Consider the following 14,117-nt stretch of genomic DNA (forward strand, 5'->3'; position numbering starts at 1 on the left):
TTAAATATTAAAAGGGAGATTTTTCGTTACTTTTCTAAAGATTTTGAGTGGGTATTTTTAATTGCAATACCGTTATTATGACTGTAACGTTATTCTTGCTTTTGTTCAATATTTTGTCTGTTGTGTTCAGCCAGTGTACCAGAATTATATTTGAAAGCGAAGCCGGGATGATAAATAAATATATTTAGCTTTAAAGAGATTTATGTGATTTTCTTTAAAATTAAACAGTCCTTGTTTTTCGCGTTTTGTTGTTCATTTCTCTTTTCATTCTCTTTTTCATACTCGTAGAGTAAAAGGGTATACTAGATTCCTTGAAAATTATGAAACAGGCAAAAACAAGAGTTTTCTGATCAGGATCAAAAGCGAGTCGATCTAGCCCTGTCTGTTTGTCCGTATGAACGTCGAGATATGAGGAACTATAAATGCTAGAAGGTTGAGATTCATACAGGTTCTAGAGACATAGACGCAGAGCATTGTTGCCACGCCCACTCTAACGCCCACAAGCCGAACAAAACTGCCACGATCACTTTTTTGAAAAGATTATGGGTATTTTTTCATAATTTTATTAGTCCTGTAAATTTCTACATAACTGATTGCCACGACCACTCTAACGCCCCAAAGGCGCAGAAAGTTGTCACGCCCACACTTTTGAAAAATGTTTAGATTTTCTTCGTTTTATTATTTGCCTTGACAATTTTTATCTGTTTACCAAAAACACTGGCCACGCCTTTCACCTAAAAAACATCCAAAAGGGTCACGTCCACACTTTTGAAAAATTGCTTAATATTTTTTCATAATTTTTTTAGTCCTGTAAATTTTAATCGATTTGCAAGAATCTTTTTGCCACGCCCATATAAACGCCCTAAAGCCGCCGAACCGGCCACGCCCAATTAACCTTTTTTTTCTTTTCATTCCCCAATATCCACCCATATCCCAGAAAAATTATGATATTTCCCCTCGCATTCACACTACTATAACATTCTCTCTTCTTTATAATTAATAGCAGATATACTGCTGATATATTAAATTTAAACCATTTATATATTAGTTGAAATGTAAATAAGTAATTCGATGATAGATACTAACTTGCCAAACACTGTAAAATATTTAATAACATACAGATCTGCGGAATTGATTGTTATGCCCCAGACAAAGAAATTCGTTTGCCTTGAACCAAGTCATTTGCAGATGCGACTTGGAACGGGCGCTAGAATCTGCCTGTAAAACTTGAAAAGTGGTTAATGAAACATTTAACACTTCCCTTGTAGCCCACATAATTCTCTAAAAACCAGTTTCTATGCTAATAATCCCCATGACTTGTCAGACAACAATCGCACAGAGCTCTTTGATGTGAAAATGAACAATGTGCGACAAGCCTTGAATAGCTTCCGCTTTATCTATACCTGGATTAACTTAAGAAACAGTTCTCCCAATTCATCGCAAATTAGTCACTTAATTATAGAAATTTACTCATTTGCGAACATTGCTGGGGCTGCGTTATTTGAGTTGACAAAAAATAGATTTTCACCGAACTAATTGGTGGGGGAAATGGGGGTGCGATAGGAGTATCCAGGTTTTGGTGTCGTCAAGATGGGTGGTTGTGTTACGGATGTGGTGCTCTCTATTGGGATCACTGAAGTGGTAGTGGCTGGTGGCTCGGGATGTATTGTGGGGATCGGCGTTTCGACAAAACTTTCTGTTGTTGTCGAGTAAAAAAGTTGAGTAGTCCTACTAGATTCATCCGGAGTAAAGTCTGTGTTTACCTCGGTGGTATGGTGTGTCACAGGCCTTTCGGTGGTGCTCGTGGCGCTTGTGGGGCCAAATAAATTGACAGACTTATTGAAACCAATACGGAACCCCCCGGAAGAAGACTTGGTCTGTAGCACGCTGTTCAACAGTTGAATTTTTGATGAGATAAGACCAGAGATAAGCTGACTGGTGAAAGGCGATGCTCCCACTGTATTTTGGTAACTGGCACTGGAGTAGCCTGTGGAGAAAGAAGTAACACTAAAGTTTGTAATTTACCCCAAACAGCAAATAATATACCACCGCTGGGAGCGAAAACCTTAATAAGGACAGGTTTTCCTTCTGCAATGATGGCCCCACTGAGGGCGATAAGAACACCAATCGATATAGTTTTCAACATGCTGTTGGCGACTACTTTATGACTAGAAGTGGATAGCCCGCGTTCGCTTTTATAGCGTTCTTCGAAAAAGTCTCCGTTGTTATTGTTGCCTTTTGATGGCTCAAGCTGAAAGAGGGTTGTACGACAAGCACTTTGCTTGATGCTAGACCTCAAGTGGTTAGCATACACACTTGTGCCCCTAGATGAAGCCACCGCTGTTATAACTTGGTGAGTATTAGATAAGTAAACGAGGAGCTATAAATTATTACTAATGCGTTTAGCTTTTTATCTAAACAACAATCAAACAGATATATTTGGTTTTAAAACGAACGTAAATCATAAAACTAAATTTTCAATTTTGTTCATGTTTTCATGTTATTTTTTCATTTCAGTTACTCAGCTAGTCGAAATGCGAACCCGAAATTTCATCATTTTTCAGGGATATCAATCGATATTGTTTTAAAAAGTGAGTGCGTAGCCGTTTTGACCGTTTTGTAGGTGTAAGGAGGGTCGTGACCAAAGTGTATTCCCATAGAAATTGGCAAGCAAACAACAAAACGAAAACAAATTTATTATATTCATTGAAAGTATGTAATAGATGTAGACCATATAAAGTCTATATATTTCTGATCTGGCCCTGTCCGTCTGTCTGTTCCTCCGTCCGTATCCACCTCGAGATCTCAGGAACATTAAAAGCTATAATGTTAAGAATAAGAATACTGATTCTAATAACATAGACGTATCACAAGTTTGTTGACCCATATTGCCACTCCCGTAAACCGACCAGAACTGTCACGCCCACACATTTGAAAAATATTTTTATATTTTTTCATATTTCATATTAGTCTTCCAAATTTCTAACGACTTGCTAAAAAAAACTTTTTACCACGCACACTCTAACACCCACAAACCGCCCATTTTTTTCTCATTATATTCTTCGTTAGAGTAGGTGGGTCAGCAAACTTCTGCTGCTTATATGTTTTTGGAATCTGTATGCTTACCTTTTAATTTCTCTTAGCCTATCATGACCAACATGGAGGCATATTGGTAATCAATTTTCTTAAACATCGATCCACAGGCTTGAAAAGAAAGTTTTTGAACTAAAAGTGGATTAAAAAAAATTCCAAAATATCTTTGCTAACTGCTGTGTGTTGCCAGTTCCGGTAAAGTACTTACGTGTAGAATAATTTTGGTTTTACTTTTATTCGTCCCAATATATGGGCCTATAAGTTTAAGGAAATGTTCGTGCTTCCGTTATTTTATCTCATAAAAATATGCTTTATTTCAATCAATTATTTTTATTTTTAATTCCGGTCATATATAGTTACTGTCTACACTTTAATCAAGTGTCTCGTTTTACCTATGTTTTGATTACATCATTATGTTAGTATAGGATTAGTTTTTAGTGTTGCGTATTTCAAAAAAGTCCCGTAGCGCTGTTAGGTGTATGAGCTAAACCAATTTATTTTTAACTTGAGATTTAAACATGAGTTTTACCTAGTTTCAACATAATACCTATACTACGTTGTAGATAATGTAATCCTTCTTCATTCGAATGTTCATTCTTAAAGTTCACTTTTTCGCACTTTAGGATCCAAATGGCAGACAAAAGAAGATTAATTTCAGCTAAAAGCGAGTTAAACATAGCTCTAGCTGATTTGTTTCATTAATTTTTATTATTTTTATGGTTATCATTAAAAAATAAATAAAAAATAAAATAAATAGTAAAATAACTTAATATGCAATTACTATCATGAATTCAGTTGTTTTTTGCTTGGCCTAGAAAAAGCATACGAAATTAAAGAAACCCCTATACGAAAATTTGTTCATTAAATGTAAAGGGCCACGCACACAATTTCTGGGTTCTTAAAGATATAGTCAAGTCAAAGACACTAGAATTCTAGTTTATTCTAGTGTCTTTGGTCAAGTGTAAGTCAATGCACAAAAACAGCCTTTCTCCGTTTAGGAGTTACCAAAAAAAACCTATAAAAATATATAATTTTTGGTATTATATAAGATACCCAATATAAAAACACAAACTAAATATCTTTATCCTTTCAGTACCATTCAGCAAAAGACACTAGAATAATTATTCTAATGTCTTTGATTCAGCCCATAGTGTCTTTTTTTATACTAAATTCGTTGAAATGTATGTAACAGGCAGAATGAAGCGTTATCGACTATATAAAGTGTATATATTCTTGATCAGAATCAATACTCGAGTCGATCTGCCCATGACCGTCTGTCCGTATCAACGTCGAGATCTCAGAAACTATAAAAGCTAGAAGGTTGAGATTCAGCATACAGATTTTAAAAATAAAAAAAAAGACGCAGCTCTGCCACGCTCACACCTTTGAAAATCGTGTTGATTTTTTCACAATTGTAAATTGTGTGGTATTAAAAAATTTCTATCGATTTGCAAAAAAAAAAAATTTCGGCACGCCACGATGTGTAACGGGGTTGGTTCCTGATAATAGACTTTTAACTTATTTATGTATATGCACAAAAGAGCAAAGCAAATATTGCTGTAATGAAATATTTTTTGCTACTCATGATGATACTTAGCTGCCGACTTTCTTGTTTAAAACAAATTTTCTTGACTATACCACCCCACACGTGCGTAAGTGACAATATGTAGACAAGCTCAAAACACGACACCGGCATATGTATGTGCACGATTTCCGTAGACCGGAGGAGGCGTAGAGACAAGACAATGACGTGCGTCGAACCCTTGTTGATTATGTTTCGTAATTAAGCATATTTTAATATGAAGCATAATGCCATAAAACTAATGCATGGTTTTACAGCACATCCGAGTAAGCAGGGCCCTAGTACTAAGTTATATTCTCGTCTAAAGCAGGAAGCTAAGCGCGCCTGTGGGGGAATCCTATGTAAACAGACGATGATTTCGCTGACATTTCTCAGTTCGGGTAACACAGAGCAATGTTTCTGTTGTTTATGGCCCATTGTAAAGTATCTTGTTGACATATTTTACGAAATTAACAGGGGAAAACTTCGAGCAGAAACACCTTGCCTCATGGACGGAGTTTAAAGCCGGCAACAAATTTATTCTTTAAAGAAATTTATAACCGTTATTGGTTCAGTTAAAAAGTAAGAAGTGTTTAACATATGAAGAACACGTTTTTATGTCTGTCCGTATGTAACTACGAACGTCAAGGTCCTCGAAACAATAAGTATTAAAAAGTTAAGATTAAGCGTGCCGGATATCAGTAAGAGCTCCAACGTTCTCAACTGTCCCATAACTGTTCCGCCGAGGCAACATCAGGAAACTAACTTTCTCGGCGCCCATATTTTTGGAATCTGCATGTCGAATCTAATCATTTTAACTTTTATAGTTCCTGAGATTGACTCGGCTATTGACCCTAATCAAGAATATGTATACTTTATATGGTCGGAAAAGCTTCCTCGTATCTGTTCCATAGTTTTTTACACATTGTACTCTTCGAATAACGGGTACAAGATGTATTAACATTTTTTCGATTTATTATTTGTCTTTCCAATATCTATCGATATTCTAACGCCCTCAAACTGGTCAAAACGCCCACGCTTACACTTTCGAAAAATGGTTATTTATTTTATTATTTTTTTGTGTTAACTTTTTTCAATATGCTAGAAAGAATATTTGTCTTTCTCGTTCGCACTCCCACTAGGTTATCGTCAAAGACGCTAGATTCCATTATTTTTTTTTATTATTCTATTCTATTTTATTATTCTATAATATTCTATTATTATTATAATATTATTATTACTTTATTATTAATATTATTATTCTAGTGTTATTGGTATCGTTCCCTCTTGTTTAAATATATAGTTACTGCAAGGTTATACAAGCTTTGGCTTGTCATACATAGCTTTCTCTTCTGGTTTTAATTAATTCCACCTTTATACCCATTAAACGTACATTTAAAAAAGATGCATTTCCAGCCCTAGAAAGTATATATATTATTGATCAGACTCAATCTGTTCGCCAGTCAGTAGGTACGCTGTAATCTCATTAACTATAAAAGATAGATAGTTGAAATTATGCACACAGATTTAAGAAACGTTGATGCAGCGAACTTTTGTTTGTTTGCCCACTAGCCACATGACCCTGTCATTCCCACAACTTAGCAAACCTTTTTGCGAATTTCTATTGATACACCAGTAACTGAGAAACGGGTATTGGGTAATCGAGAGAATCGTCTATATCATTCTCACCTACTTAAACTTCTGATATAAAAAGGACGAAGGAAAAAAAGAAAAGGAAACTTCAGATGTCAAAAAGAGTGACGGTAAAATCTTTTCCTAAAAATAGTCCTGGTATTAAAATTTAAAACTGTGTTTTAACAATTACAAAAACCTTTGCTTTCATAATAATTTTGTAAACGAAATAGCTTTCCAACCAAATACTTTTAAAGCAGACTTCAGATAGTAGAGAAGTAGAGGATTTTTTTACGTAGGTTAAAAAATAATATTCTCCCGATCTCTAACAAACATGATATTCTGACGGCACATATCTGATCAGTGGCTATCGGGTGGTGCATATCTTAGAATCTGTTACGAATACGCCTTTTCCAGCTTGTCCTTGCAAATTTTTATAAGTTACGATGAAATCCGCTTGCGCGTGCCATATGGGCAGTGGTGGCTCCACTCATTCAAAACTCGTTTGCAGAAGACCCCTATTCTTAATAATAGGGGTTTGCCCTTTTTTGCCCTCAGATCCACTTGCATGGATTTTATACCCAGTCGGATTATTTTGTGAAATATGAAAAACTTTTTAAAAGTTTTATTGTTTCTTTCTCGTTTATTTTTATACCCGTTACTCATAAAAAAAAGGGAAGAAGGAAGCGTTTGCGACCATATAACGTATATATGTTTTTGATCAGTATCAATAGCCAAGTCGATCTGGCCATGTCCGTCTGTCCATCCGTATGAAGAGTTGAGATTTAGAATACAGTTTCCAGAGACATATGTAGACCCAGCGCAAGTTTGTTGATTCATGTTTCCATGCCTACAAACCGCCCAAGCCTGCCACGCCAACACTTATGCAAAATGCTTTGATATTTTTTCATATTTTTATTGGTCTTGTCTTCCATTGATCTGCCAAAATAATTTTTGCCACGCCTACTCCTACGCCCACAAACCGCCCAAAATCTTCCACGCCCACACCGTTGAACAATTATACATTTTTTTTCCAATTTTATTCACCATATCTGACTTTTACATTCGTTCTTGTTAGGACCAAAAGTCTCATTCTTTAAGTTAGCCAGATAAAATTAAAAGTTTAACATCCCCTGAACAAGGATTTTGAGATGATGGAAACCAGTCTTGGTAGGTTAGTCGTAATAATATTAAAGGCTCAGTACCGGCACTGATAAAGGCTAATTATTTCAGAATAATTCTCAGTAGGTGAAAGGCTGAAATAGCCAGCTAAGATATTAAATATAGAGGCATATCACAAAACCATTTTATATTTGAAAGGAAAGGAATGTCACTCAATGACATTTCAATTTATGGGGCTGAGTCCACGAGCAATTATGTAATATTCTAACTAGGAAATGTAACCATATTTTTATGCTTATAACCATAAAAATAAATACCAGTCGTTAGACTCTATGAAAAACAACTATCTCTCCCTGTCAATCCCAGCCGAAGAGAAGCCTTTCTGAATCGAGAAAATTTCCCTATTAAATTATGTTCATTGTCGATATTTCGGCCTTTCGGATTTCAGAGGACTTTTCTTCTAGAGAGCGAACACAAATCTCGTTTATTTATATGCATATTTACCTGTATGTCAAAAATGAGATGCACTCGTCATCAAACTTAGTAACGGCACAGTAGAGAACACTATTGTAGATTTTCTTTACAACCATACTCAGGAGGTGGGCGTGCGGCGAAAAATGTTTTTAACGTGTCCAGTTGACAGTTTTGGGAGGTCGTTGGCATCAGATTGGCCATGGCTAACATGTTTTTGGTACAGTAAGAGAAAAAATACCAAAAATAGGAAGCGTTTCCGATCGTATATACCATTTTATATATATATTCTTTATATATTCTTGATCAGGATCAAAAGCCGAGTCGATCTAGCCATGTCCGTCTGTCCTTATGAACGTCGAGATTTCAGGAACTATCAATTCTAGAAGGTTAAGACTTAGCTTACAGATTCTAAAGACGCAGAGCATGTTTGTTGACCCATGTTGCCAAGCCCACTATAACGCCCCAAACTGCCACGCCCACATTTTGAACCATTTTATCCAAATTTTTTCATAATTTTATTAGTTTTGTAAATATCTATCTATTTGCCAAAAAAAACTTTTTGACACGCCCAAACAATTTTAAATTTTTTCTCATTTTATTCCCCAATATCTATCGATATGATATCCCAAAAAAATTATAAAATTTCGCGTTCGCATTCACACTATCTGAGTAACGGGTATCTGATAGTCGGTGAACTCGACTATAGTATTCTCTCTTGTTGAGATTCAAATTTGTCTATCGTCCTTTTCAACGTAAATTTTTACTGCCCTTTCGGAAGTGGCATTACTCCGGAACATGTTCTGGAGGAAAGCTACTATTCCTTTTTGCCAGGCGTAAGACTCTCTTGCATAACTCCAGTGCAACGAATCTGTTAGCACTCCGTGAAAGGCTTTTGGATGCATTCCCTGAAAGGCTTCTGGGTGTATTCCAAAAGAAGTATTGCAGAATATAATGCAATACTTTCGTAAACACTATTTAGGATTGTTTCTGAATACTTTCCAAAATAAATTATCAGGAAGCCTGTTATTGAGTTTTCTGGAGAGTATGACGTGTTCCCAAAGAATAAATATTTCAATTTGTATTCTATTTAAACAGAAGTTCATAAATTTCAGTATCAGTAGCGGTGTTGATTTATAATGCTTATTTTTACCCTGGTAGACGAAAGGCAAACATATGCAAGACAATATGTATGTATTTGGAATACTTAATAACAATAACAATGTAGAAATAAAATAAAATAAAATACAAAGATCCTCTTAAAATGAAATAATGGAGAAAAGAAAATATAATGGAAAGGAAACGAAAAAAAACGCATAATTAAAATCAAATGAAATAATTATAAATATTATTAGTTTTGTGGTACTTTGTGCAAAATTTCTAAGAAATCACTGAAGATCTTGAAAAAAAAAAATTCAAAGAGCAACAGAAAAGAAACGCAATAAAACAAAAGAAAAGGATTTGTTTTTCGTAAGTACCACTTGTTTAAAACTGTGATGATCATCATGACTCAAAAACAGAAACGTAAATTCTTTATTGAGAACGTCAAAAAACGCATTATAAAGAACGCCATACGATTTTTTTGTACTGCCTCCAGGGTCTCTCAATTTTTGTTCAAATGCCAGCCGACCCCTGCACACGTATGCTCATGCATTGTAAATTGGCCAAAATATGGATTCCACTTTACAAGTTCTAGGACTTTAAAACTATATTATTTTTGAACAATTCGCACAATGTAAGAATTCTGATTTGCCATTGCCTTAACATAATAACTATTTGAATGTAGCATAAAAATAGAAATAACCGAATCTATGTACATAATATCATAATATATACATTTCATAACTGACTTTGCATTGGATTAATTGTCATACTCTTATGACAATCTTTAGCTTGTGACGTGTGAAAAATTAGAGAAGAGAATCACTCTTAGGTACTTATGTCCGTGCGTCGTGCCTCAAGAAATAAATTGCTATAAACAAGTCGCATATTTATATTTATTTTATAAATATTCATTTTTAACTATGTATGTTTGTAATATTTTTAAGAAAATCCAGATTGCAACTTTATATATTTTATGAGTTGAAGTTTGTTTGATTACAGTCCCCAGAGCCAGTTTACATATTATTAATTATAAACATAAATATGTAAACGTTAGATAACTTCGTTTCTTAGATTAAAATTGTTTCCGGCCCGAAAATCGTCTTCGAGCAGAAGCACGCACACATACACACTATCTCGTTTCCAAGTCTGAAGCTCGGAGATCCGCAGAACAACGAATAATTGTTTTTCCACATTGCAGAAGCTTGATAGCAGCATTCAGTGGAAGGAAGGCTTTATAGAGTGTTTCACTATAAAGAATTTGGATGTACTTTTTTGAATATGTTAAGGAAAATAAAATCCCATATCTTTACAATCGTGCACATTCGGGTACAAGCCGAACCCTGTGTTATCTACACAAAGTCTCTGCAGAATTAATACCATCATCATTTGCAGTTATATTTTCATTTCACAATGTCCTCATTTTAAAATTGTGAACATGAAAATTTAAATAGAAATAGACACATACATTTTTTCACTTGATATATTTCGTTTCCGTTTTTGTTCAGTTGCACTTTCAATTTTGAATTGTCAAGGTTGTAAGTGTTTTCTTACAAATTTAGCGACGATTTTCAGGTTTGTATAATGCAAGTACCACTTACATAAATAAAAATTTTTAAAAATATTTAATTTGAATTTACTTATGCGTTTTTCTTTTTGTCCTTTCGTTTCTTTTCCATATTATTAATTATTCCCAATACAGTTATACATACATATGTATGCATATTGCCTTGCAGATGATTGCCCACCAGCGCATTTTAACGGGTAAATCATAGCTCTTTTTCACAGTTTTTTAATCAGTGAATCACAAAAAAAAAAATTACATCGATTTTTTATTGCCTATACATCAAAGTATCATCGATGCAACGTTAAGTACAAAATACGGTTTCATATGGGGATCATCACATAATCAACACTTTGTCATCAAAATATCATCAATGAATCAAAATTATTAATTAAACATTTTTTCTTTAATATTGCGTATTATATAAATTTTGCATAGGATTTAAATTTAAGCATACATATGTATATACACTTGGTCAAAATAATAGTGGTAAATCTTTCGAAAATCATCACAGCCAAATAACAGTTTCAAGATTGAATGATAAAACCTATAAAATTACACTGTATTTAACTTTTATTTTGGTATCTTGATTAATGTCCTTGGATTTTATTATAGTCCGCACAGCCCCTTTGCATTAATGGGGTTCCAGAAGCCTTGCAAATCCTCCCAAAAGCTAAAAGGTACCATTCAGAAATCTGCCTTCAGAAATTTTGAATTGGATTACGATCGGGTATATGACATTGATTAAATTGACTGAATAGCACTGTTTGACAAGTTTACTTGTATGTTACCGACCATTGTGCTAATGGAACGTATACAAAAGTGGAACGTCCTCTAAGACTAATGCTCACGATGAGCACGACGAATTATGAATTATGATCCGATTCGGTTTTGACCCTATATTCTAGTCTAACTTCATAATACGAAAATTTCCCCAAATCATTGGTTATGAACCACCGTGTTCCACCATTCCTAAGAAATTTTTCGGAGAAAAAGCACATACGGGGTGTCGCAAACATACTGTCACTGCATCAAAAACTATGTAGACCCCAAATATTCCTCAACTGCTGCAATAGTCCAACCAAGCGTTGCATTTACTTGATTATATTAGTCGGGGTTGTAACCATTTAATTTGACACTACTATTATACAAGAGCATCCTTGAAATGAAAGTCTAAAAAGACTAAAAAATGACAAGAACCAAACATAACTTTACAATCAGCTCAAACGCCCAGAAATCGCGTAAAACTGCCACGACCACATTTTTGAACCATTTTCTCGAAATTTGTTCATAATTTTATTAGTTTTGTAAATTTCCATTGATTTGCCAAAAAACTTTTTGCCACGTTGAGTAACGGGTATCTGACATTCGGGAATGTCGACTGCAGCATTCTCTCTTGTTTTATATTTTTATTCAGATAGGATGATTTAATTTAAGAAAAAAAAAACAAATGGAAAAACTATCCTTAACATAACAAGCACTTTCAAACCTTGCTGTATATAATTATACGGTACATAATGGTACCATATTTTAGTAATTTGAATCTTAAACATATATATTATTAGACAAATAGCTTCCATCATAATTTATTAAATATTACCAATTATTTTATAATCAAAAATTACAAACTATAACTCTCACGGAAATCGACTTAAGCACATTATCTTGTTTTTTGTTTGATGGGTGTATAATTCTAGTTTTTTTTTTTGAAGGATTATTATTGCATCTCACGAAAGGGAAGACGGAATTCAGGCGGAAAACTCTGCACAACATATAAAAACAAAGCCCTTAGGTAACGGAAGTTGGAAGAGTCAATGTCTACAACCACAACTAAATCAACTGACGGTCGAATGGAATGCGAGTGTACGTAATGGCTGTCTACAAAACCCGGAACTGATAGACAAGATATTTATACAAAAGAAATAAAATGTAGGCATATATTAAATTAAGTAAAAGCGTTATAGAATGTAACCAAATTTGTATTTTCCTATTTAATAATAATACCATTTTTTCCTTATTTGAAAAAAATTAATTCTTACGTATGTATGTATATGAGTCCGCATGTTTATGAAGGTAGACCATATTGGTCTTATCATAATTCCGTATGTTCTTAAAATGCATGACCGTATGTAGTTAATAAACTTACACCAAAAAGCTCATAGCCACACGTTCATAGACAAAAGAGACAAATATTTTTTTTTACGAGTACGAGACGGTATAAAACTGATTTTAAGACTAAATACACACGATTTAAGGCACATTCAGAACGTTTTTTTCCTAAGTGCACACGCCGCGAAAAGCTACTCTACTCAGACGAAGACGCACCGCACCGCCTGACTTAATGGGCTTTAATATTTTAATAGCTTCAATGAAATCGCTTTCCGTCGCGGCAGCTTTCAATTTGGTTTCTGGTCTTCCGCAACGCCCACCTTTTTTGCGCGTGGCCAACCTTGTGAAACACGTGCTTTGGCATCTGCAAACTACATTATGGCTGCTGAGGGCGCAAGGGAATCTTAGCGGAAGTTTGAATATGATTACCGTGCCTATGTAAAAGTGGCGTGCACAACTGACGCGTTTCATTGTGTGCGTTCCTGGGATTTCGCTCGAAAATGAAATTTTAAGGGCTTCGTGCATCAAAATTTAAACCGATTAGCTCATTTATGGTGGAAAGGTGTGCCCCTGTGTCCTTATCCTAATCAAAAACAAACTCATTCGAAGGATTATCTGCAATGCTGGTAGCATGCCAAAAATACCCTAACGAAAGCTCTTGATGTTGGATGTCAGTCTGTTATTTGCGTTTAGCTGGACGGCGTAAAAGTGATGTTCAATAAATTTATGCTTCGATAAAACTCAAAGTTAAATTTTTTCTCATTGGAGCGACAGCCAAAAATTACTCACAGCAGACTAACTTCTATTCCAAAGGCCAAAAATAAATTCGCTACCCCAACCACCGAGTATCGATCTGAAATTAACGGATAGACAACGTCAGTCATCCGCACCCCATCCTAGCAACTACCCACTCCGGCGCTTGCACGGATCTGTATGCCTCATATATTTGGGGCATTGCGAGGTTGTCACTCCGGGGGTAAATGGTCATTTTTTCTTCGATTAACTTTTTTAAAAACAATTTGCTCCCTTCTTCACATTACGTGCTACAATACGGCAAATGCACTATGGGTAAAAATCCGGAAAGCTTGGTATTAATCACAATTTTAAAGATAGCAACTTGATTTTTTTTATATTTATAATTAGGATTTAAATAGAACTTCAGATTTTGTTAATTTTTTGATCTGACCACGCCTCCATCTTCGCCCACAAAAACAATCCTTGAAAATAATAATATAATATAATATAATATAATATAATATAATATAATACAATATAATATAATATAATATAATATAATATAATATAATATAATATAATATAATATAATATAATATAATATAATATAATATAATATAATATAATATAATATAATATAATATAATATAATATAATATAATATAATATAATATAATATAATATAATATAATATAATATAATATAATATAATATAATATAATATAATAT

At 34.2% G+C, this 14,117-nt stretch overlaps 1 protein-coding gene and 1 long non-coding RNA gene across 3 annotated transcripts; one reads left to right on the forward strand and one right to left on the reverse strand.

The window, feature by feature from the left end:
- Positions 1–548: 548 nt before the first annotated feature.
- On the reverse strand, positions 549–2,174 carry CG40198 (uncharacterized protein). Of its 2 annotated transcripts, none has more exons than NM_001276244.1 (2): positions 2,047–2,174; positions 549–1,987 (listed from the first exon to the last, which is right to left on the reverse strand). In NM_001276244.1, exons 1-2 carry the CDS (start codon positions 2,144–2,146, stop codon positions 1,533–1,535), a joined length of 555 nt encoding a protein of 184 aa, NP_001263173.1. In that variant the 5' UTR covers positions 2,147–2,174; the 3' UTR covers positions 549–1,532. The 2 variants fall into 2 exon arrangements, with proteins under 2 accessions (NP_001263173.1, NP_001015164.3); NM_001015164.4 differs by having other exon boundaries at positions 1,447–1,987.
- A 10,037-nt stretch (positions 2,175–12,211) lies between these two features.
- Positions 12,212–12,516, forward strand: lncRNA:CR46431 (long non-coding RNA:CR46431). Its single transcript, NR_167824.1, has one exon. It is a non-coding gene; the product is annotated as a long non-coding RNA:CR46431 (long non-coding RNA).
- Positions 12,517–14,117: the final 1,601 nt, after the last annotated feature.

Source organism: Drosophila melanogaster, chromosome 3R, assembly GCF_000001215.4.
Source record: "Drosophila melanogaster chromosome 3R".
In the NCBI taxonomy this organism is placed as follows: domain Eukaryota; kingdom Metazoa; phylum Arthropoda; class Insecta; order Diptera; family Drosophilidae; genus Drosophila; species Drosophila melanogaster.